The sequence below is a fragment of the Armigeres subalbatus genome, chromosome 3 (genome assembly GCF_024139115.2).
Source record: "Armigeres subalbatus isolate Guangzhou_Male chromosome 3, GZ_Asu_2, whole genome shotgun sequence".
Lineage (NCBI taxonomy): Eukaryota > Metazoa > Arthropoda > Insecta > Diptera > Culicidae > Armigeres > Armigeres subalbatus.
The window spans coordinates 344354166-344379402 of record NC_085141.1 but is presented as its reverse complement, the minus strand read 5'-3'; the positions used below and the strand labels follow the sequence as shown (position 1 = coordinate 344379402).

At 43.0% G+C, this 25237-nt stretch overlaps 2 protein-coding genes across 3 annotated transcripts; both read right to left on the bottom strand.

Annotated features, from left to right (window-relative positions):
- Positions 1-647: 647 nt before the first annotated feature.
- On the bottom strand, positions 648-4815 carry LOC134225911 (mucin-5AC-like). Of its 2 annotated transcripts, none has more exons than XM_062706349.1 (4): positions 4600-4815; positions 4319-4515; positions 3795-4259; positions 648-3741 (listed from the first exon to the last, which is right to left on the bottom strand). In XM_062706349.1, the coding sequence occupies exons 1-4, from the start codon at positions 4620-4622 to the stop codon at positions 749-751; spliced, it is 3678 nt and encodes a 1225-aa protein (XP_062562333.1). In that variant the 5' UTR covers positions 4623-4815; the 3' UTR covers positions 648-748. The 2 variants fall into 2 exon arrangements, with proteins under 2 accessions (XP_062562333.1, XP_062562335.1); XM_062706351.1 differs by having other exon boundaries at positions 3798-4259.
- A 12734-nt stretch (positions 4816-17549) lies between these two features.
- LOC134222788 (uncharacterized) lies at positions 17550-18724 on the bottom strand. The gene is made up of 2 exons (XM_062701942.1): positions 18692-18724; positions 17550-18629 (listed from the first exon to the last, which is right to left on the bottom strand). The coding sequence occupies exons 1-2, from the start codon at positions 18722-18724 to the stop codon at positions 17550-17552; spliced, it is 1113 nt and encodes a 370-aa protein (XP_062557926.1).
- Between the last annotated feature and the right edge of the window lie 6513 nt (positions 18725-25237).

The window sequence follows — 25237 nt, the reverse complement described above, 5'->3', positions numbered from 1 at the left end:
AGATGAAGCCAGTGATGCTGTGGAAACCCACCAGCGAACGAATCTGTGTTGAGGATACGAGGCCAATTCTTCAATTATAGCCTAATCAACGATTACGCACCGACAAACGACACGTGCCCAAAGCATGACGTGAAAATTGTTATAGGAGACGCTAACGCTCAGGTCGGTAGAGAGGACTTTTTCCGTCCCATAATTGGTAGGCAGTGAGCCTGCACTCCGCTACCAATGACAACGGCCTACGGCTAGTAAATTTCGCTGCTGCCAGAGGGATGGCCATCAGTAGCATTTACTTTGCACGGAAGAATATCCGAAAGCACACGTGGAGACACCCAAATGGTGAAACTTGCAACCAGATAGACCGTGTTCTTGTGGATTGATGCCATTTTTCGGATGTTATCGATGTGCGGACATTCATTGACTCTGTATATTGTACTTCCAGTTGAAAACCGAAGTGAGCTCTGGCGACAATCGAGTTTTCTCCCGTTTCCTTTTGTCGCAACTACGTCGCGACGATGCAGTTGCAGTTGCGACATCAGGAAATAAGAAAAAAACTCAATCGTCGCGAGAGCTCACTTCGGTTTTCAACTGGAAGCACAATAAATATTAATATTTCAAATTTCAAATTATTTTTTTGATTTCTCAACTTGTTTTTCTAGAATAGATTTGTTACAATTTGTTTCACTATTTTTAATAATTGTACAAAATTTTGACTTAAAGTTAAATTTGATATAATTATTTACAATTAGTTTTACCATCCACCAACTCCTGCTATTGGATGGCGTGCGATTGTACTCCCACCGGTCACTGTCGCCACCGCCGTTCCATGGCCATGGCTTGCCAATCCACTCCCACTTCCACCACTTTTCTCGCTTATCTCCGGACAGATAGTGCTCAGATTGAAGTTGGTCAACGTAGATGAACTGCTAACACCGACGGCTACAGATGATGACAACGATGACGATGGCTGGTACGGTTGGCTTCCGAAAGAGTAGTTCGGTAGATTTGATTGGTACGGTGGAAGTTGTTGGTAGGACGTGGTGGTTGTCACCGAGATAGGATTGTAGAAGAGTGGATCTTCAGATAGGGTCGACAAGGGGGGTGCCGACGGTAGAATGTTAGGTAATGAGGTGAAATCATGTGATTGGGATTGTTTGGGCTGTTTCCGTGACTTTGAAGAGGTATGGGAACGTTTTTCCGGTGAAGGAACGTAATAGGGGATGTCCGGTTGATAGGAGTTTTGATAGTAATTGGTGGACGACGAGGAGGGCTGCTTTCGATCGGAGGAGTGACTGTAACTCGAGTAGCAAGTGGTAGTTGGGAAAGATGAGGAGAGAGTTGTTACAGTGGCAGAAGGAACGGTGGAGAGACTGTAGCCGTTGTCTACAAACGAAGGCATGTAGTTCTGCTGGCAACCGTAGTTGTAGTTTTTGCTGTAGTCGGACGAGTAGTCAAAGTTGAACGAGAGACCTGCTCCGGAAGTTGAGTCCGTTTGGAAGGTGCCGTAAGTGTTGTAGCTGGTATCAGTGTAGAACTTTTCTTTCTTGGTAGAGCTCCCAGTGGACGATCCAATCAAAGCTTCCGCCGAATAGTTGTTGTTCAACGGCTTTTGGTTGGTATAAAAGTTGCTGTAGGTCGAGTTGTAACTTTTGTTGTTTGTGCTGCTCTTACGAGGTTGGTCAACCAGCTGTTGAACCGATAGGAATGTGCTGCTCGTATCATTCGCTTTCCGTTGAAGATTGTTGCTTGATTTAGTCGTAGTCGAGGGGCCATTAAGGGCCAGATCTCCTTGGAGGCTGGGTAGACTGGTGGTGGTCGAAGGATAGTACGAAGAATTTGTATCATTTAAAATATTGGTGAGCTTGTTGGGCGACCACGTCATTAAATTATCTTCGCCTGATGGATGCGCGAAAAAGATGTCAGATTTTCGGCTTAGATCTATATTGGTCTGGTAGGAGTGTGTTGGGGCTCCGTTGAAATCAAATGATGGAAGATGTTGGCTGTAGTCTTGGTTGTTGACTGACGGTTTCGGATCCTGCGAGGCCATCCAGTTCACGTCGTATTTCGTTTGTGAGTGGGAAGCTGCTTGATTATGCACGTTTGGTTGAGTGACTCCAAGAGATGAATAGTGATTCGGCTTCTGCTTTGGTGGAGTTTTGTATGGATTGTGGCTTGTGGAAGTCTTGGAGGATTTGTAGAGGCAGTCTTCGACTTTTGCATACGAGGATGCTGATGTGGTGGCATAAGGAGTCGTATACGTAGAGCACGATGTAACAATCGCAGGGTATGAATATTTTGCATTAGTTTTAGTCGTTGAGGTCAATGAAAATGTGAAGTTTGTTGCAGGCTTCTCAGCTTCTAAGATGTCGTATTTTTTAGGCGTTTGTGCCTGTTCTGATTTGGCCGCTTCCGGTATATAATTTGCATTATAGTTAGCGGTTTTACTTGATTTAGTTTGAGATCCGTAGATACTATATGAAGGCGTAGTAACGGTCGAAGAAAAAATTGTACTGTTCGTGTACTGAGACTGCACGGTTTTTGGTCCACTTTGGATCGTACTCGTCAAAGAAAATGTAAACTCGGTTGCTATCGATGGTTTAAGCAGACAAAAGTCGTCCATAGGTTTCGCTGTACTTGTTGTTGTTGAATAGAAGTAGCCAGTCGAAGACGAGTGCCGGTAGTCGTAAGACTGTGTCGGTGCAGAATTGCTTGTAGACGTTAGGGTGAATGTAAAAGGAGTTGAATTATATCTGCAGTCAGAAGATGCTGTAACCCGAGATGGCTTATGTTCAAGCATACTGTCGATGGATTGATAAATTGTTGAGAAGCTCGTTAAAGCGCCTGCAGATGTTGAAGGAGTTACATCAGAAACCGGATGAGTTACATTGTCCAACGTTCCATAGATACTGGGAGTAAAGTACGATGAGAAATTATCCAATAGCAAATTGTTTTCGGTTGTCTGCAAAGATGCCTTCTTATCACCTTCGATACATTCCGTAGCTTCAGGTTCATTAGAGCATTCAACATGAATTCCACTAGCCTTCCCACCTGTGGAAACCAGCGGAAAATTCATTAGATATGCCGCAGTTGGCGAGAGAGACCCTTGATTTCCATCTGTTTCTTCGTCTGGAACCTGCAGGTTTGCGAAAATATCTGCCGACAAATCCCCCTGATCCAAATTCATCTCAAGTGAGCTAGCCCGGTCATCCACTTGGGCCGCATCATCTTCCTGTATTTGAGCAATGCTGTTAGCCGGCGGGGATTCTTTAGAATTAGTTTCAGCTTGATTATTAGCTTTTTCGTCATCTTTAACTCCTTCCTCTTTCTTATCATCAATCTTCACTTTTTTCGCCTCAGCTTCTTCCTGATTTACAGCATGCTCACTACTTTTTCGCTTCCGTTGCCTCTTTCGTTTTTCTTTGTTGCCTTTCCCAATTGGAGCGGCAGGTCGCTTCAGGGGAGGAATCGGAATCTTACCGTTGACAATTCGCCCCGGAATAACTTCGATCGATTTGATCGTAAATTTTCCTTTGTGTAATGAGTTTCCTTTTGCTGATGCCGACTTCGAGGGTGAGCCTCGTGTTTTCCTTAAACTTAGTTTGGACCGCACATCTTCGTTGCTCACAATTAGCAGCGATGAGGTTGATGGTACCGCCAGCGGCATTTGCAGTAGGTTTCCGTTGTTGGATATAATAACTCCGGTGGCCATTATTGGGGTTGGTAGCAACGCAGGGGTAACATTGACTGAAATAATGTTAATTGATAAGATTGAAAAATGTTTAATAATTTAAACTCACCACCATTTGCCTGGTTGAGCGTCCCCACGATGTGATTGTTGGCTACAACCAGACAAGCGCTAGGAACGCTCGAACTAACTATTACAGGGACCGAGGCTACTGTAGCCGCATTCGTTACAGCAGGAGCAACATTGGATGTAATCCCGGTTATAGGTACAACATTGCTACTGGCAGTCGTAGTTATCACAGAACTTGAAACAGACACCGTCTGGATGGAAGTTGATTCAGTTTTAGCTCCAGGATCAACGGCATCGACATCTATCAACGATTTTGAGGGTAATTTTTCGTCTAATTTGGTCGATTGTACTGCGGCCGGAATCAGTTTTTCCACGGGAGAATCCTTTCCGCTGATTGGTCCAAGCTTACAAGGAGGAACATTGATGTTCGCCTTCTTGAGCAGCGCCGCCAAATCTTCGTTGCGGGCTATCAGCACCTGCAAGCGCTCCTCTAGCTCATCGACGTGTTCTAAATAAAAAAAAGCAATTATTTTCCCTCATAATTAACTATTAAAGGAGCAAGGTCACTTTTGAGCAGCGCATCCCGTTCCTCCAAGAACGCTTTAATCTTGTTTTGTAGTTTTTCCACGTATTCAACCGCTCGCTGCAGAATCTCGATTTTGCTGAGTTGGGTGGCCGGCTCATATTCGGGCAGTAGTTTTGAAAGATTATCGAATGTTTGATTCAGACGGTCACGTCGTTCCTTTTCCCAGATTCGATTTTGCCTGTTGTGGAAGCAGTGGGTGGTTTTGTTCAGGATCGTGGCTAAACCATACAACTTGATTAATAATTAATTTCGGTATACTCACGGTGATGGCTTCTTCTTGGTCATTCTAACATCCCCAGAGCGAGGGCAGAAACTGTAAATACATTTTTCACTTGATTCGGAACAAATTTCCAGGAATAAAATTACGCGAAAACTCTTATCACTACGAATTTTTGTTTTTATTTACTTTTTGGGGAGTGGGAGTGGTTTGAAATGTCAAAATAAGAAGCATGGTTGCTTTGTTTTGTGGTTGCACAAAGAAAAGCATAAACCTTGGTAGACAGGCAAAGTTTTGTTTAATGACGAATAGATGTCGCGAATGTTGCATTTTACCCATTTTACATAATTGAGATTCTCACGTCCGAATGTGTGAGTGGCGAAAAAAGGAAAACAAACACTCCTAGATGGTGCAACTCAGCAAAGATTGGGTAAAAATGATTATATTTCCATATACTTTTGACTCTTTTGAAATCATTGTGATGACCCGATCATTTTTGAGGTTATGAGCAGAAGGGAAACAAACATGTTTTTACACATGACCAGAGTCTATTATATATAGAGTTACGCAAAGAGTGAAGCCAAATCTACCTATTGAACTGTCAAACCGTCTACCTATCGAGCAAAGTAAACAAATGATTGTGGGTAAGGCGGAAGTATTGTTATCGCCTGATGAATATTATGGCGAATTAAAACTCATAAATTGAAATGTATTAGATTTGTTCTAGAAACAGCTTCAAAAAACTTCAATACACCCCCCAATAAAGTTGCCACAAGAAACTCACGTGTTTGCACTCTGTAGGTGACTTTGGTTATCGAATTAAAAAGCTTTAGAAGTGATCACTCCCGTGGAGTCACTTGAAGGGTTGAACAAAAATGAAAGTTTTCAACATAATAACAAGAGCATCATTCAAGATAAGAGTAAGAAGATCCTCTTTGCGCAACTCTATATAATAGACTCTGCACATGACGAATTGCACATTAGTGTGCGAGCGCTAAACGTCACTCATCTCTTTATAAATATAAATACATACCCGGATAAAAATTAACAGTACCTTGTATGGCATAATCCATTGGAATACAATAGATAGGGTAACCGCCCAATTTTGGACCCCTAGAGGAGGTGAATTTATGTCACAGAGAACAGACATGGATCCTCGAACAAAATTTCTGTAAAAACGTGTGTAAAGATTTAAATCGCTCCTCAGCGCCGCCAACGCAGGCTGCCCGACATAAAAACTCAATCTCACTAAGTGATGGCGTTGGCATACACTACATAAACAATGTAGTGCTGCCACCTAGGAGCGAGCCTAGGAGCGATTCGGAATGAACACTAGCGCTAAAAAGTAAAACACGGCAAATTTTAACCATATTCATCAGCACACTAGCACCGCGCAACGGGGGCATAACGACATACTTCAAAATGACCAGTACAAAGTTTTACACAAGTACGCGAATGAAGATGAACGTCTGTTCTCTGTGTTTATGTTCATGTAAAAAATATATGTTTTTTCCTGTTTAAGGATGCAATCTTAGCTTGATTTCATAGCAAAACTACACAGAGAAAACAGCTGCCCAAGCCACGACGTCAAAATCATCATAGGAGATTTGAATGCTCAGGTTGGCCTAGAGAAGGAGTTTAGACCGACTATTGGAAAGTTCAGCGCTCACCGGCTGACGAACGAAAACGGCCTACGACTAATAAGGTACCAGTCAAAACGATTAATGCAAGAGATGGCGTTTTTTCAGTGGTAGTAAAATCGAAATTTCATCACTATAAAACTACTAATCAGTGCAAACTAAGTGCAGGAGATAATCTTTTCACCTCATACTTCGTTCCTTATCACTATTTTCTTCTAAAACACTTCCATTTTCCATAAATTTGCAAAGTACTTGATTTTCCCATACATTTTATCGATTTCCAACTACCATTCTTCCATGAGCTCATGGTGGAAAATGTGAAAATCTCAGAACATAGAGTAGCAGGCTTAACAACACAGATAGAAACGCCGGTATCGCCACTCAGTGACGAGTACCGTAAACATGATGCACGGAAGGTTGTTGTCTACACTTTTTACGGCTGCTGCACCCTGGAAGTAAATGTCATCAAAGTGAACAGTCGGTCCCTTATTGATTTCGCCGCCAAGAATATGGCCATTCGCAGCACCAACTTCCAACACAGCCTCCCGTATCGGTACACCTGGAGATCACTCCTGCAGACAGAATCACAAATCGACCTGATTGATGGACGGCACTTCCGACATTATCGTCGTCAGGACATATCGTGGCGCTAACATCGACTCTGGCCACTATCTGGTGATGGTTAAACCACAGAGAACAGACGTTCATCTTCATTCGCGTGCTTGTGTAAAAGTTTGTACTGGTCATTTTGAAGTATGTCGTTATGATCCCGTTGCGCGGTGCTAGTGTGCCGATAAATATGGTTGAAATTTGCCTTGTTTTACTTTTTAGCGCTAGTGTTCATACCGAATTGCTCCTAGGCTCGCTCCTAGGTGGCAGCACTACATTGTTTATGAAGTGTATGCCAACACGTTTTAAACGAAATTTTGTTCGAGCATCCATGTCTGTTCTCTGTGGTTAAACTGCGCCCAAAACTAGCCGTCATCAACAATGTTCGGTACCAACGACCGCCGCGTTACTACCTAGAGCAACTAAAGCAGCCTGATGTCGCCACTGCATACGCGCAGCATCTCGACGCAGCGTTGCCGGAAGAGGGTGAGCTCGATGGGGCCCCGCTTGAGGACTGCTGGAATACAGTCAAAGCAGCCATTAACGACGGAGCGGAGAACAACGTCGGGTATATGGGTCGAAGTCGACGGAACGATTGGTTCGACGAAGAGTGCAGACAGATTCTGGAGGAGAAGGACGCAGCGCGGGCGGTCGCGCTGCAGCAAGGTACCCGGCAGAACGTGGAACGTTATAGACGGAAGCGGAGACAGCAGACCCGCCTTTTTCAGGAGAAGAAACGCCGCCTGGAAGAAGCGGAGTGCGAGGAGATGGAACAGCTGTGCCGTTCCCAAGATACACGCAAGTTCTATCAGAAGCTCAACGCATCCCGCAAAGGCTTCGTGCCGCGAGCCGAAATGTGCCGGGATAAGGATGGGAGCATCTTGACGGACGAACGTGTGGTGATTGAAAGGTGGAAGCAGCACTACGAGGAACATCTGAATGGCGCTGAGAGTACAGGCAGTGAAAGTCAAGGCAGCGGAGGAGATGACTACGTCAGTTTAGCGGATGATGGAAGCCAACCAGCCCCAACTTGAGGGAAGTTAAGGATGCCATTCAACAGCTAAAGACCAATAAAGCAGCTGGTAAGGATGGTATCGGATGGCCCCGGAAAAGCTGGCCACTTGCCTGCACAAACTGATAGTCAGAATCTGGGAAACCGAACAGCTACCGGAGGAGTGGTAGGAAGGGGTTATATGCCCCATCTACAAGAAAGGCGACAAACTGGAGTGTGAGAACTTTCGAGCGATCACCATCCTTAATGCCGCCTACAAAGTGATATCCCAGATCATCTTCCGTCGTCTGTCACCATTAGTGAACGAGTTCGAGAGAAGTTATCAAGCCGGCTTCGTCAACGGCCGCTCGACAACGGAACTGATCTTTACTGTACGGCAAATCCTTCAAAAATGTCGTGAATACTAGGGATCCTATATTAAGAGATGTGCGAATACTTTTCCAGACGATTTAGCAACGCTGTTACTTTCGTAAACAAACGCTGCCAGCACTTGCCGCAGTGAAAAATGTTTAGGCTTGCACATGACTTTACATTCGAAGACACTTTTTGATTATTTTGTCAATCCAGTGCATTTTTACTAAAATAAAAGAGCAAAACGAATGAGCATAATACAATGTATCAACTAGACTACTTCTACTTGCAAAAGTAAAACAAATTATTTATTTGACAAAACTTTTCAACAGATCCATTTTATCACAATACGTTTCGATCTGCAACAATAACGATGTTCGTTAGGCTCAGTTTTTGACAGTTCTCAATGCTCAATGCAAAGGCTCAAGATGGTCGCTTTCGCATATCTCTGAATGTAGGATCCCTAGTGAATACCAGGTCCTGTCGGATCATCAATAAAAACAATAACTCAGAAATAGTCGTACACTTTCTAAAGACATTTATTTTCCGACCGTCGAACTTGACACCATCTTTTATTCTAACCTTTTTGCATCTCGATCTCACTCTCGTCGTCTCTCGGTGTTTCCACGTTCATTCGCTAGGGTTACCAGTGCTGATCTACTTTAGCATTTGGCCTATCCCCGACATCCCCCCTTTACTTTAAACACAGACAAACAGACGTAACACTAGAGAAAATACCATCGACCATGACTTCAACGATCAATTTAAATTTGATTGATTACGCAATTCACAACTAGAGGCGTTAGTGTCGTAATCCTTCAGGTTTGACATTTCACTCCAGCGCCTTCTGGTGACGATGTCATACGAAACATCGTTTCGTGTAACATGCTCGCAAGATGGTGGTAGAGGAGTTGAGCGATGGATTTTTCAGAAAAATGTTCAAGCTGTTACGTCTGTTTGTCTGTGCTTTAAACGTCGTATACTGTGTCAGTGTGGTAATCCTTCAGATATCCTGGTCTCTGTAACATCCGCAAACCTCGATTCGATCTCATATCCTTTCGTATTCCACTAAATTCGGCTCCCGCTTCATTTCTGTTATTTTGTTTCGAAGAAAGGAACTCAGTTGGTACATTCCCAGCAAACAATTTAAGCTGAACAAGCTAGTTTTTTAGCTGAAGAAGCTTATTTGCCACGAAACAAGCTCTTCTTCAGCATCCAATGTTTGTTGGGTTGCCAGATAAATCATTGTTTGATGAATTTTCCGGTACAGGGAGTGGCTTCAGATGCGCCACATTTCTTTGCAGCACTCGTCCCAAATGTGCGGCCTAGTTCCGCCGAACGAGCTATCACGGGGTGAGCTGTCTAATCGCGCGTGCGACTCCGTTTGTTGTCCCACGAGGAAAGAGGCAAAGTCATGGCCTGCTATTCACTAGTTAGTGTTGGCGACCAAACCGTTATACGATATTTGCATATCTGTCATCAATGCACTCTAAAAGTGGATTGCCCAACTCCCAATATATCTCACCCTCACACCGAAGTATTAGATTTAACCGTTGCTTCTGATCCTACTAGTTTTGTCACTGTATACTCTTTGGGTGCAAATGTTTTCGAGTGATTATTCTCATTCACAGCTCGTTCCACCACAACAGTATCCCCTCTGAAATATCTGTCTTTGCATGACGTTTGCCATCCGCATAATCAGAATCTTTCTGTTTCCTTTCCCTGTCTCTATCTAATATCTCCTCCTCCTCCCCATTGGGTTGTTCACTGTAGCTGGGTAGCTTGTCTCGGAACAATCGCTTGAACATCAACATTGAAGGTGCCACCCCTGTTGTTGCGTGTGGAGTTGAGTTATACATTAATAAAAATGATCTTAGGTCCCACATCCAATCCGAACTTGCTGTCTGTTGAGATAAGTCAACAAGGTGTTTCAATATTGTTTTGTTCGCCCGTTCCACTTCACCGTTAGCTTGTGGCCAGTACGGCGTTGTTTTCCTCAGTGTTATACCATATTCATTACAATATAAGCGCATTTCCTCGCTCATGTTAATATATAGGCAATTTTTCTTTCCGTGCACTCAATAATAATGTCAACACTTGGCACTCACTCATATGAATAAGGAGAAGGAGAGAGAATAAGAAATAAATACCACTTTACTCATTTCTCATGTTGTACCGCATCGCTAATGGAATATGTACATCTATGATGGAACCAGAGCAAATACCTTTCTTTACTTTGTTATACTATTGTCAACCTAAATCACGGGCAAATAAATCCGTGTAGATTAAATCACATTGGAGTGTTTATTTCGAGTGAAGGATTTTTTTGTTAGAGGAAGAAATTCCTGAGTGGGTATTCCACTGGGAATTTCGTCCTGTCTGCCGTGTCCTCCCGGGTGAGTTTATCAGTCCGCCGCTGTCCTGCAACAGGTTATGGGCCCAGGGCTTCGACTGAGTGTTCTCAACGGGTACGAATAGGACAAAAAAAAAAAAAAAGTGATTATGGAAAATCGTGTTCGGCGGGTCGCAGTTCCCATCTTTAACGGGACCGAAAAATCATTTTTATTGTGGATGCGGCGCTTCGAACAGCATCTGAAGCAGGAAGGCCTTTCACACACTCTACTGAGAACCCCCCTTGAAGAAGCCTATGCCAATCCCGTTCCAGAAGCAACCGCAGCTGCTGAAGTGACACGGAAGAAGAAGCTCCAAGATCGTCTGAAAGAAGATGATAGGGCCGTGAACGAATTCTGGCTGGCCCTGGAAGATGATGCAATGTCCCAAGTTTTCAACTGTCAGTATGCCAAGGACATAATGGTGCAGTTGAAAGAGCTGTATCTCCCAAAAGGGGGAACAGTGATGTTTGGACTTCGACGGCAGTTATATACCCTTGGTGTCACTCGGTTCCGTTGTCTCAAGGAACTCTTCGATGCACACGATGTGCTGGTCAGAAAACTCGAATCTATGGGAGAGGTGTTGAGGAAAGAAGACAAAGTAAACACTTTGTTGGCCGCTATCCCAAAGGATTATGACCATATTCTGGCAGCACTATCGGTGATGCGACGCGAAGACCTTGATAACATGACACTGGAACAAATTAAACGGTTATTTCTCGATGTGGATGAAGGAAAAACAAAATCGACAAGAACGCTTACCGATAATGTGGCTCATGTAGCTACCGCAAAAGGACCGAAGAAAAATATTGAGTGCTACGAATGCGGTAAGATTGGTCACAAGAAGCGTAATTGTTTTAGACTGAAGCAGAGGAAGTACTCTGAGAAGCGTCAAGAAAAGGGGACAGCAGTTGCAAATGTGGCTCTAATGGCATCATGTCTTAATCGTCAAGACAAGGGGACAGCAGTTGCGAATGTGGCACTAATGGCATCGTGCATAAATCGTCAAAAGGATCCACGTGGAGACCCGGAGGATTATAGTTTAAACCGACGGATTCGTCAACTGGATCTGAAGGACATGCCGGTGAAGTTTCCATGTGTTCTGGATTCTGGTGCTAGCCAGCATATGATCCGAGACATTGAGGCATTCAACCGAATGTGGGAGACAGAAGACATTCAGATTTCAACAGCCGAAAATGGTAAGAGGATGGTCAGCAAGAAAACAGGTAATGTTGTGTTGAAAAATAATAAACGTATGCGTTTGGAACTGTACGATGCGCTTTTTATTCCTAACCTACAATACAACCTTATCTCGGTTTCTCGTATTGAGTCTGCTGGTATGTCTATCTCGTTCGCCAATGGTTGTGTAAAAGTTCTTGACAAAAAGGGTAAGTTAATCATCCAAGGAAAGAGGATTGATGGTCTGTATCATTTGGATCTATACTTGGATAAGATGGAAAAGGTTTGTATTGGGAATATTCAGGCTAGTGTGTCTTTGTGGCATAAAAGGTTCGGCCACCTAGGTAATTCAAATTTGAAGAGGCTTGTGTCAGAAAACATGGCGGATGGGTTGGATTTACAACCTCTGTCGTTCAATAGTGAAACAGTTGTATGCGAGCCATGCATAGCTGGGAAACAGACTCGAGAGCCATTCAAGAGAATTAAACAGAACAGATCTAAACGACCATTAGAGCTGATTCATACAGATGTGTGTGGGCAACTACCATCAGAAACATATGATGGATATAAGTACTTCGTCAGCTTTATAGATGATTACACACATTTCGTCATCGTGTATCTAATAAGGCATAAAAGTGAAGTTTTCACGAAATTTAAAGACTATGAGGCATTGGTCTCCGCCCATTTCAATCTAAAAATTGCTAACTTAAGATCAGATAATGGGGGTGAATACTTTAGTCACGAATTCACCAATTACTGTCGGCAAAAAGGGATTAACATGCACCCTACTGTACCATATACTCCACAGCAAAACGGTGTGAGTGAGCGTATGAATAGGACGCTCATGGAAAAAGTTCGGACAATTTTGCATAACTGCAATGGGCCATTTTCTTTATGGGGAGAGGCCTTGTATGCTTCAGTATATGTCACAAATAGAAGTCCTACAAGCTGTCTGACTATGGCCAAAACACCTTTTGAAATGTGGTTTGGTTCAAAGCCAAATGTGAGTAAACTTAAGATCTTTGGATGTACTGCGTATTCACATATCGGGAAAGAACATAGGACAAAACTGGATGAAAGAAGTCAAAAATTAGCTTTCGTGGGGTATGCTCCCAACGGATTTCGTCTTTGGGACAGTGTGAGTGAAAAGATTATCATTTCTCGTGACGTTATCTTCAATGAATCCCAATCTTTCTTTGAATCAGCACAGCCAGATATGATTATGGAGAACGATGTTACATATTGCGAGGTGGATTCACCTGTAATTCCAGTAAAAGAAATCGTAGACCAAGAGGTTGAGGTTCACGAAGAAGGAAGCAATGAAGATAGTGATCAAGAGTATATGGAAGCTAATTCAGAGGAGGAGGATTGTGAACCTCATAGACCACAAAGGAGCATAAAGCGGCCTGGTTGGTTAACTGACTTCGAGACCAGTTTCCTAGCTAAGGGAGAATTGGAAGCAATTCCTCAACATCTTCCGGATTTAATGAAACGAAATGATTGGGATTTGTGGAAACAGGCAATCAATGATGAATTACAATCATTGTATGAAAACCAAACATGGACAGTGATTAATCAGATTCCTCATGGGAGAAAAGCAATTAATTCCATGTGGGTATTTTCCATTAAAGAGTGTGATGGATCAGTACGACATAAAGCTAGACTTGTTGCTAAGGGCTGCTCCCAAAGACCTGGTCTGGATTATAACGAGACATTTTCACCAGTCGCTAAAATGACTACGATAAGAATAATGCTTTCCATCGCTTGTCAGAATAATCTGTTGATACATCAAATGGATGTAAAGACAGCGTTTTTACATGGGGATCTTCAGGAAGAAATCTTTATGAAACTTCCAATTGACGAGCGCGGCAACACGAAGTTTTGTAGACTGAACAAAAGTATCTATGGCTTGAAACAAGCTGGTAGATCTTGGAATTGTAAATTTGACAACGTGATGTCAAAATTGGGGTTCACTAGATTGAAAGGGGACAGTTGTTTGTACATTCATGATGGTAAAGGACTGTATGTGATTCTATACGTTGATGACATATTGCTATTTGGCAAAAGTTTGACGAATATTACTTGGATAAAGGATAAGCTTTCGAACCATTTCGCAATGAAGGATTTAGGCGAAGCGAAACATTTCCTTGGACTAGACATCCTTCGAGATTATGAAAGAGGTACAATTGAGCTATCACAACAAAGTTATATTCAGAAAATTTTGCAAAGATTCGGTATGAGTGATTGTAAACCTGTATCTACTCCCATGGACCCTGGTAGTAAGTGGGAAAAGTCAACAGAACAATGCATTGAACCTTTTAAGCAATTACTAGGATGCTTGCAATACTTGGCCGTCATTTCGAGGCCAGATATAACAATATCTGTTTGTATCTTGAGTCAATTTCAGAGCTTTCCAGGGGAGGAGCATTGGATCGGCCTAAAGCGAATATTACGATACCTACAGGGCACGAAGACACTACGGATGGTGTACAAGCGGAACAGCGACAATAGACCACTTGAAGGCTATGCGGATGCTGATTTTGCGAATGATCACGAGGCTCGAAAGTCAAATTCTGGTAACGTCTTCAAGGTATACGGAAACATCGTTTCGTGGACCAGTAAACGTCAACAAATTGTAAGCTTATCATCAACAGAGTCCGAATTAGTGTCATTGTGTCACGCGACCAAAGAAGCAATTTGGATGTCGAATATACTTAATGAATTGAAAATTGATGCGATTCCTTTCATAATTTATGAGGACAACATACCATGTATTCGAATTGCAGAAGAGCCTAGGGAACACCAGAGATCGAAGCATATTGATGTTAAATACATGTTTATAAGAGAATGGATTAAACAAAAGAAATTAATAGTTAAGTATAAATGTAGCGAAGAGCAGCTAGCTGATATTTTTACTAAAGCTTTGCCAAAACCAAGATTTACGAAACTTCTGAATTTGCTAGGAATGATAAATTGAGAGGAGGTGTTAATATATAGGCAATTTTTCTTTCCGTGCACTCAATAATAATGTCAACACTTGGCACTCACTCATATGAATAAGGAGAAGGAGAGAGAATAAGAAATAAATACCACTTTACTCATTTCTCATGTTGTACCGCATCGCTAATGGAATATGTACATCTATGATGGAACCAGAGCAAATACCTTTCTTTACTTTGTTATACTATTGTCAACCTAAATCACGGGCAAATAAATCCGTGTAGATTAAATCACATTGGAGTGTTTATTTCGAGTGAAGGATTTTTTTGTTAGAGGAAGAAATTCCTGAGTGGGTATTCCACTGGGAATTTCGTCCTGTCTGCCGTGTCCTCCCGGGTGAGTTTATCAGTCCGCCGCTGTCCTGCAACAGCTCACAAACTGTGGTCCATTATCCGACCTAATAGTTTCAGGCACTCCAAATCTGCTAAAAGTCTCATGCAGAGCCTGTACTGTGCGTTTCGCCGTTATTTGTTTCATAACAATTGTTTCTGTGAATCTACTGTAGTAGTCCACTAGCACGAACAGTGTATGGCCCGAAGGGAGTGGTCCCATGAAATCAACCGCTATATCAACCCATGGTTTCTCGGGCATTTTAGTACTCTTTAAAGGCTCTGGTGGCCCAAGAGAAGAAACAAGTATACACTGCTTACATTTCTTCACAATTTGCTCAACCTGCTTGTCGATGCACGGCCACCAAACTTTTTGACGCAGGCGACGCTTCATAGCCGCAATTCCCGGATGCGCCTCGTGAGCCACACTTAAAACTTCTTCGCGTAGTTTAAAAGGAACCACCAGTCGACTACCTCTTAGCAAAACACCATCGAAACTACAAAGCTCATCTGCATACGGTTTGTATTCTTTTTGCAGGCCTTCTATTGACCCTGATTGAAGACACCTTAGTACCTGTTGAAGCTCCTCATCACTAGCCGTTTCTTCCTTAACTTTTTGTAATGTGACTGCGATGGGGACTTATTGTGCCACCACATTCCGAATGTACTCCTCTCCTTTTTCATTAAAAGGCTCGGGAGATTGTTCGCACAGTAGTTTTAGAACCCATCTCTCCATTCGGTCACAAGGCCAAGATCTCGGACTAAACATAAACTTAAGAGTCTTGCAATCGGTTAACAGTGTGAATTTTACTCCCAGCAGGTACAAACGAAACTTCTCTACGCCCCAAGCAAGAGATAATGCTTCTCGCTCTGTTTGGAAATACTTCTTCTCCAGGTCAGTCAAAGCTTTGCTGGCGTATGAAATCACACGACTTGACCCTTTAGAATCTTCTTGAAGAAGTACAGCTCCTAGTCCTGTTGCGCTAGCGTCCGTCATAAGCTTGGTTCGGTCTTTAGGATTGAAAAACCCGAGATGATGTATTTGTGATATAGCTGTTTTGATTAAGTCAAACGCTAGGCTTTCTTTTTGTGTCCATCTGTACGGAACTCCTGACCGGAGCAGGTGCCTCAATGGTTCAGTTTTCGATGCGAGATTTGGAATGAATCGGCCAACATAACAAATCATCCCCAGGAAACTACGAAGCTCTGATATATTCTGTGGTTCCCGAAAATTTTGAATTACGGAAAGTCTATCTTCAGTCGGTCGAACTCCGGAGATTGATAATTCGTGACCAAGAAATTCTAAGCATTCTACACCGTATATGCATTTTCCCTCGTTGAGTAGAATGTCATATTCCGAGAACCGCTTTAACACCGCTGCCAATCGTTTATCATGTTCCTCTTTACTAGAGCCGAACACGATAGTGTCGTCCAGGTATACGATAACTCCTTCGAGGCCATCTTTCCATTGTTTTCTGAAATATTTCAGGGGCACAGCTGACCCCGAACATCAAGCGTTTATACCTAAATAGGCAAATAATAAACAATTTTTATTTATGAAAATTTAACTTTATTGCAAATCGAAATAAAACGAGAAAGCGGTTTTAAAATACGCATGTCTACCTGTATAGTCCATACTTAATGATAAATGTTGTAATCGGTCTTGACCTTTCGGACAGCTCCACCTGATAATAGGCATCCTTGATATCAAGTCTGGAAAACAGTACTGCCCCCGATACTGACGACAACAACTCATCTACAAGCGGTAAAGGGTGTGTTTCCCGGAGGACCGCTTGATTAGCCCGTCGCATGTCGACACAGAGGCGAACTTCTCCGGAATCTTTAAGCACGGGCACCACAGGTGACACCCATGGTGATGGCCCTGGAGCAGGCTCGATGATGTCGAGCTCTAGCAGTGTTCGAAGTTTCTCCTCAATCTTTTCTTCCATCGCAATTGGTGGACGTCGATACGGCTGCTGCACTGGCTGTTATTGGTCGTTGGCCTCCACACCTCGTAGTTTCGGGAAAGGGCTGCAACGTTTTGTTTCGATTGCTTCTTTGAGAACTTGTAGGTCCTTGGCTGTTTGGTCACCGAACAAGCAGCGTAGGCCATCATCAAGAACATAAAATTTCGCTCCTACTTTGTTGTTGCCTGTTTCGATGTCGGAGGTGAATGATCCAGCCACCTTCAATGGCTGCTTGGCCCCGTATGCCATAAGTGATCTGTCAATTTTAGTAGTAGCACAGACAAACAGACGTAACAGCTTGAACATTTTTCTGAAAAATCCATCGCTCAACTCCTCTACCACCATCTTGCGAGCATGTTACACGAAACGATGTTTCGTATGACATCGTCACCAGAAGGCGCTGGAGTGAAATGTCAAACCTGAAGGATTACGACACTAACGCCTCTAGTTGTGAATTGCGTAATCAATCAAATTTAAATTGATCGTTGAAGTCATGGTCGATGGTATTTTCTCTAGTGTTACGTCTGTTTGTCTGTGGTAGTAGCATCGCTAACATTCACTCCCGCTTCCTTCATTTGCTCCCAAACACTTCTTGTGATAATGTTAGCATCTGCGCCGGAATCGATCGTCATGGGGATATCCACTCCATCTACCTTAAAGTTGAAAACGTTTCGACCCATCGCATAAAACACAAAATCTTTCGATTGACCGTCTTCAATCTCCTCCTGGACCGCGCGAATACGTTTGGCTTGTGGTTCTGAGGAATTGTCATTGGCACGGCGCTTAAACCCTTGCCTTGCAGCATAGCATCTCTTTGCCCAGTGACCGAGTTTGCCACATGCCGCACATTTAGTCTGCTTTGCCGGAAACTCAATGCTTCCTTGAACATGACCTCGCCGACCGCAACCGTAGCAATTGAAATTGTTCTGTTGGCGATCAGACTGCTTCCGATATTGAAAACCAGGTGAGTTGGTTGCTCTTCGATGAGTAAACGAACGGAAAGGCGGTTTTGCTACAGAATGAACTTCGAATTCAGGTCTTGTTTGTGTATTGGGTTTTACCAGCTTCTTTGACTGATCCCACGATTTAGCCATACTGGTTCCTAACGCAACGATCTCCTCAAGCGATCGATCTCTCTGAAGAAGTTTCGTCCGAAGTTCCTGCGACTTGCATCCTTGCGTGATGCGATCATCAATTAGTTCGTCCACAACGCACGCATTGTAATTGCACCTCGAAATTTGCTTTCGCAAACGCATAACGAAATCCGTAAATCTTTCTTCAGGGTTTTGTACAATCTGATGAAAGATGTGCCGCTCATACGTCTTGCGACGGAACGGTTCAAAATAATCATCCAGGCTTTTAATCGCAACGTCGTAATATGGTGGATCATTCGATACATGTGGGACTTGATTAACCCCGGGCAAATGGCGTAACAATTCCTGAAGTCCTGGCCCACCAAGATACGCTAATTGCGCACGCTTATCGCGCTGTGTTTCGACATTTTGAGCAAGGAAGAACGACTCCAAATCATTTTTCCATAATTCCCATTCACCAGGAAGACTGCTAGCTTCCGAAGAGACATCCACGGACAGAAAATTCTTTATATTGAATCGAAAAAATGGTTTGTTGTTTTGATATATAGATTTATTTTTGAATTTACTTTGAATATTATTATTCCAACAAGAATTGCCATGCTGATTTTAATAAGAGAATATTATTGTTTCAACTATCAAGTCAATTTGAGCTTTCCCGAAAAGCTCAAAGTGTAATAAAGGAGAATACATTTAGAAATATCTTATTGATTTATATAAACAAACGAGTGTTATCAGACCAGACTTGATTATTAACTATATCGATAAAATCATCATTTTATCATGTGATTTCATTGTTTAGATGAATGACAATAACATCTTCAATGGAAAAAATAAATTAGATTCTAAAAATCAGGTAGGACATTTCGTAACGTTTCACTTGAAATTAGTAAACACTGTTTTTGAAACTTGAAGTTTTTAATAAAAGATAGGAATAAATTAACTATTTAACGAGTTGATTGTAAATATATTGCCTGTGGAATATTTAAAGTTCCCGATATTTAAGGTAGGTTGTTGCCGTTTTTGACGCTGTAAACTTCACTAACCAATTTTATAATTTCGGTTCCAGATGCCGAATTTTCTATGAACTGGAGTTAAGATGGGGTTTTATGTTTGCTACGTAAGTACGTTATACATTCTCATTAATGATTATTTTATCACATTAATTTATGTTTCAAATTCCAGCCGAGATTCCATCAGCACCCTCTGGATCGCAAATTATTCTCATCAATGTGTCGGATAGTTCGTACACTGAGCTCAAAACTCCATTATATTTTATGTGCAGCAAGCATATAAAAATGATTCAACGACTCCCAATGAGATTTTATGTGCGGCATTTGAACTGTACTAGAATTTATCTGCTCTATATTTAAATGTTATTGGTGCTACTAATAAAATTTCAATGTGACGACCAATACATAAGAAAATAATAATAAAATGTCAGACAATCTTCGCACATACGTGGTGCCGCCATTTATTACAGACAGGTAAATGTTATAATTTTCAAATCAGATTTCATCTTTTGTTATTTAATTTCTTGCTTTTAATACATTTTATTGTATATTATAAAATTAGCGTTAACCCAAGTGCAACGTATACGTTCTGGGAAGCGTTAAAATGGAGCCAAATGTTCCTCCTGCTAGCAGCAAATCGCTGATTCTTGGCTCTTTGGCGCGGTATCCTCTGCGAACGCTAATGAACTACTCCGCGAAACACCGCATACTTCATCAGCAGTCATCATCGGCCGGAAGATCTATCGTCGAATGTAAATAGACAGCAGCTCTAACCCAACTCCCGAATCCGACATTGCTATATTCTACGGAACCAACTTTACAAATAAGTTATTAATGCAAGAAATTGTTACTCCGTCAGTAACACCGGTAAGAAATGAGGACGATGAATGGGACAAATATGTGCTGACTAAAGAATTTAACTATCGGTTTCAGGAAGGCAAACATCATGTAGCCTGATCTATCGGAGCCGATTTTGCGAGATCGCGAGTTAACGAATCAACAAACAGATTGTCGGATGATGAGGAGATCAAAATCAATCGGTTACTTTCGGTTATAGTTGAGTCCGCTGAGACACGATTGATCCGGATTGAAAGTGCCTGGTCGAAGCATCCGTCCTCCGGATGCCGTTAGGGAAGATCAGTTTGCGCAGTATTCGAAATAAGGTGTTTAGAAGTGAAAATTGTTGACATTTTATAAAGAAAGATCTTGTCGAGAGAGACGTATATCCTATACGTATCTACGATGGTAAAACTGGCAAAGGTTCGCAAACGTATCCATTGTAGAGGGCTCTTAAGGCCTCAGAGCGAAATTGAAGAAGACAAGAAATCGCAATGTCTAAAAGTTGATGTACTTTGAGGGATGAAAAAATAATTAAAAAAGAATATTCCTTCTCATTTCTTGTTATTTTATATTTAATATATTTCAGCTTGGAACGATTCTAAAAGTGGGTCAAACGATTTTTATTAGTTGCTGCACATGAAAGGTATTCAAATTGCCCAATAAGATATATTGCACATGCCTTTAAATTCTATTTAGCGGTGCACATAAAATATATTCTCATTCTATGTGCAAGATTAATAAAGTGCATGTGCAAAGCTTGATTGCAAAAATATATGTGCAGTGCACATAAATTTTAGATGGAAATTTATCTGAGTGTACCAGTGCCGTACGGTGCTGAAATGAGAAGAATATTTCCATTACGACTTTCTCAAATAAAAATAGTCGAATGGTATCTGAAACTAATTTCATTGTATTTATCGGGTCCTCAATAAAAACAAATTACACTGCGAAAATTCAATAAACATTATTATTAAAATTATTATTGCATCACTATTTGTTTCAAAAATAATAATGATGAAATTCAAAAGAAATCTCTTTTTAAAATAACAATATTCTTATTGATTTGAAGAAGGTATTAAAGCTTTTTTACATTTCTAAGCTTTCAACGCTTATGTGAAAACAACAATTCTGGATTGTTGAAATAATAATATTTCTTATTACCGCTAAAACAATGTGAAACTCTTGTTGAATTTATGTCAAATATCATTGTAATTACAAGAGATTTTTCTGCGTGTCGAAAGGCTTAATGCGGCTGTATGATGACATCCTGTGAAACATGTTTTTATTTGCAATCAAAGCGGAATACGCCATTTAGAAAAATATAATTCTAAAAATTGTGAGTCAATATGGTCCCAATGTTTTTCGTCACATGTATATAAATATAAATAACAATACTACCAAGTATTATTATTATTTATTCAGACTAAGGCCGAAGTGGCCTGTGCGGTATATAAGAGTCTCCTCCATTCGGCTCGGTCCATGGCTACACGTCGCCAACCACGCAGTCTACGGAGGGTCCGCAAGTCATCTTCCACCTGATCGATCCACCTTGCCCGCTGCGCACCTCGCCTTCTTGTGCCCGTCGGATCGTTGTCGAGAACCATTTTCACCGGGTTACTGTCCGACATTCTGGCTACGTGCCCGGCCCATCGCAGTCGTCCGATTTTCGCGGTGTGAACGATGGATGGTTCTCCCAACAGCTGATGCAATTCGTGGTTCATTCGCCTCCTCCACGTACCGTCCGCCATCTGCACCCCACCATAGATGGTACGCAGCTCTTTCCTTTCGAAAACTCCAAGTGCGCGTTGGTCCTCCACGAGCATCGTCCAGGTCTCGTGTCCGTAGAGGACTACCGGTCTAATGAGCGTTTTGTAGATTGTCAGTTTGGTACGGCGGCGAACTCTATTCGATCGGAGCGTCTTGCGGAGTCCAAAGTACGTACGATTTCCAGCCACTATGCGTCTCCGAATTTCTCTGCTGGTGTCATTTTCGGCAGTCACCAGTGAGCCCAAGTACACAAATTCTTCTACCACCTCGATTTCGTCACCACCGATGCAAACTCGCGGTGGGTGGCTCACATTGTCTTCTCTTGAACCTCTTCCTATCATGTACTTCGTCTTCGACGTGTTGATGACTAGTCCGATCCGCTTAGCTTCCCTCTTCAGTCTGATGTAGGCTTCCTCCATCTTCTCAAAGTTACGTGCCATAATATCTATGTCGTCGGCGAAACCAAATAGCTGGACGGACTTATTGAAAATTGTACCACTCGTGTTAATCCCTGCTCTTCGTATTACCCCTTCCAAAGCGATGTTGAATAGCAAACACGAAAGACCATCACCTTGCCGACCCGATCCATCGTCGCCTTGATCAACCGTATCAGTTTATCCGGAAAACCGTGTTCGTGCATTAGCTGCCATAGCTGGTCCCGATCGATTGTATCATATGCGGCTTTGAAGTCGATGAATAGATGATGTGTGGGCACGTTGTATTCGCGGCATTTCTGCAGTACTTGGCGAATGGCGAACACCTGGTCCGTGGTGGAGCGTTCGCCCATAAAACCCGCCTGGTACTGCCCCACGAACTCCCTTGCAGTTGGTGCTAGTCGACGGCATAAAATTTGGGAGAGTACCTTGTAGGCGGCGTTCAGCAATGTGATTGCGCGGTAGTTGCTACAATCCAGCTTATCGCCCTTTTGTAGATGGGACACACGACACCTTCCATCCACTCCTGCGGCAAAACTTCCTCCTCCCAAATCTTGGTAATGACCCAGTGCAGCGCTCTAGCCAGTGCCTCACCACCGTGTTTAAATAGCTCTCCTGGTAGTTGGTCAACCCCAGGGGCTTTGTTGTTCTTCAACCGGCCAATCTCCTCCTGGATTTCCTGGAGATCCGGAGCCAGGAAGATTATGTCCTGCGCGCGTTCTCCCAGGTCCATCACCATACCGCCATCTTCGTCTGCCACATCGCCATTCAGGTGTTCTTCGTAGTGCTGCCGCCACCTTTGGATCACCTCACGCTCGTTCGTAAGAAGGTTCCCGTTTATGTCCTTACACATATCAGGCTGTGGCACGTGGCCCTTACGTGAACGGTTTAACTTCTCATAGAACTTTCGTGTGTTATTAGCGCGGTACAGTTGCTCCGTTTCTTCACGGTCTCGATCTTCCTGCTGGCGCTTTTTCCTCCGGAAAATCGAGTTTTGTCTGTTCCGCGCCTGTTTATATCGTGCCTCGTTCGCCCTCGTGCGGTGTTGCAGCAATCTCGCCCATGCTGCATTCTTCTCTTCCACTAACTGCTCACATTCGCCGTCATACCAATCGTTTCTCTGATCCGGGGCACCGTGCCAAGTGCAGCGGTTGCGGTGCTACCAATGGCGGATCGAATATCTCTCCAGCCATCTTCAAGAGACGCTGCGCCTAGCTGCTCTTCCGTTGGGAGTGCCACTTCCAGCTGCTGCGCGTATTCTTGGGCTAGTCTACCGTCTCGTAGCCGCCCGATATTAAGCCGCGGCGTCCGACTTCGACGCGTGTTGTACACCGTCGAGAGTTTTGAGCGCAGGCATACTGCAACGAGGTAGTGGTCGGATTCAATATTCGCACTGCGGTAAGTGCGGACGTTCGTGATGTCGGAGAAGAATTTACCGTCGATTAGAACGTGGTCGATTTGGTTTTCCGTTTCTTGGTTAGGTGATTTCCATGTGGCTTTGTGGATATTTTTGCGGGGAAAGAAGGTGCTTCGGACTACCATTCCGCGGGAGGCTGCGAAGTTTATGCATCGTTGGCCGTTGTCATTCGATACGGTGTGCAGACTATCCGGTCCGATGACCGGTTTATACATTTCCTCCCTTCCTACCTGTGCGTTCATGTCACCGATGACGATTTTAACGTCCCGCAGTGGGCATCCATCGTATGTCTGCTCCAGCTGTGCGTAGAACGCTTCTTTCTCGTCGTCGGGTCTCCCTTCGTGTGGGCAGTGCACGTTGATGATGCTATAGTTGAAGAAACGGCCTTTAATCCTCAGCTTGCACATCCTTGCGTTGATTGGCTGCCACCCAATCACGCGTTGGCGCATCTTACCCAGCACTATGAAGCCGGTTCCCAGCTCGTTGGTGGTGCCACAGCTTTGGTAGAAGGTAGCCGCTCGATGCCCGCTTTTCCACACTTTCTGTCCTGTCCAGCAAATCTCCTGCAGCGCCACGACGTCGAAGTTGCGGGGATGTAATTCATCGTAGATCATCCTGTCGTATCCTGCGAAACCTAGCGACTTGCAATTCCATGTTCCAAGCTTCCAATCGTGATCCTGTATTCGTCGCCTAGGTATTTGCCGATTATATCGAGTCGCATTATCTCTTATATTGTTCGTAATGATTGGTTTTCTAGGCGGCTTATTGGGCCTGCGCAAACCTCCTGTCTCGTCGGAGGGCCGTCGTGTCAGGGCTGTTTAGCGTCCCACCTAACACCAGGACTTGGGCTTGTGCGCTTTGAGCGGCACACGGTCGCTTTGGTGGGGCCTACTTGCGGATACATGCAGCTTTTTATAGAGGTTTAACAGGGCCCACTGTCAAACCCCACCACATCCTAGGCAAGCCCCACAACTCGCAGATGGCCTGGGGAGGGATCGTCAAGCCCTTGGACATAGTCCCTGCTGCCCTGCCCTCATACTACCAAGTAAAAAGGGTAATAAAACACAAGGGATTTTTCTATTTATTTATTTGTACGTCCTTTATATAAATATTAGCATCAGAAGCTATTTCAATGACCGGGATTTTACTCCTTTTCACATGGAAAACCCATCAGTTTTATTAAAATAATACGCTTCCTGTATTTTATTATTCAATATGCTCTACCGACCATCTTTCGGTACACAACCAGCAATATATTACGAGGCACACAACCAACTTTCATGCGGTACACAACCGTAACGTGGTACATAACCATGACGAGGTACATAACCATCTCAAAAGTATACATCACAATTCAGATACCAAATTTTTCGGTACACAAACTGTCATGTTTCATTTATCTTTCCACCGTCAAAGCAACATTTAGTAGGTACATAACCATCGACGCGAAAACATTACACCATTTTATGTGATACACAGTTTTCAGATAATTCGACGGTTACTTCCGTTTTCCGTTCCGGTACACAACCTTCCACCAGTTCTTTCTCAGTAAAATAAAAATTCTTTATGAAATACAAGTATAGTTACTCACCTGCACTGCCGTTCAAATACTGGTTCAAAACTGTGATCAATATTATTAGATCA

Excerpts from the sequence above, each read along its gene's own strand:
- LOC134225911 (XM_062706349.1), bottom strand. The coding sequence starts at position 4,622 with ATGACCAAGAAGAAGCCATCACC. Across the intron at positions 4,260-4,318 it reads ACGGGATGCGCTGCTCAAAA|AACACGTCGATGAGCTAGAG; the intron begins GTGACCTTGCTC and ends TTTTTTATTTAG. Across the intron at positions 3,742-3,794 it reads GCTCAACCAGGCAAATGGTG|TCAATGTTACCCCTGCGTTG; the intron begins GTGAGTTTAAAT and ends ACATTATTTCAG.
- LOC134222788 (XM_062701942.1), bottom strand. The coding sequence starts at position 18,724 with ATGGCAATTCTTGTTGGAATAATAATATTCAAA. Across the intron at positions 18,630-18,691 it reads TTGGAATAATAATATTCAAA|AATTTTCTGTCCGTGGATGT; the intron begins GTAAATTCAAAA and ends TTCAATATAAAG.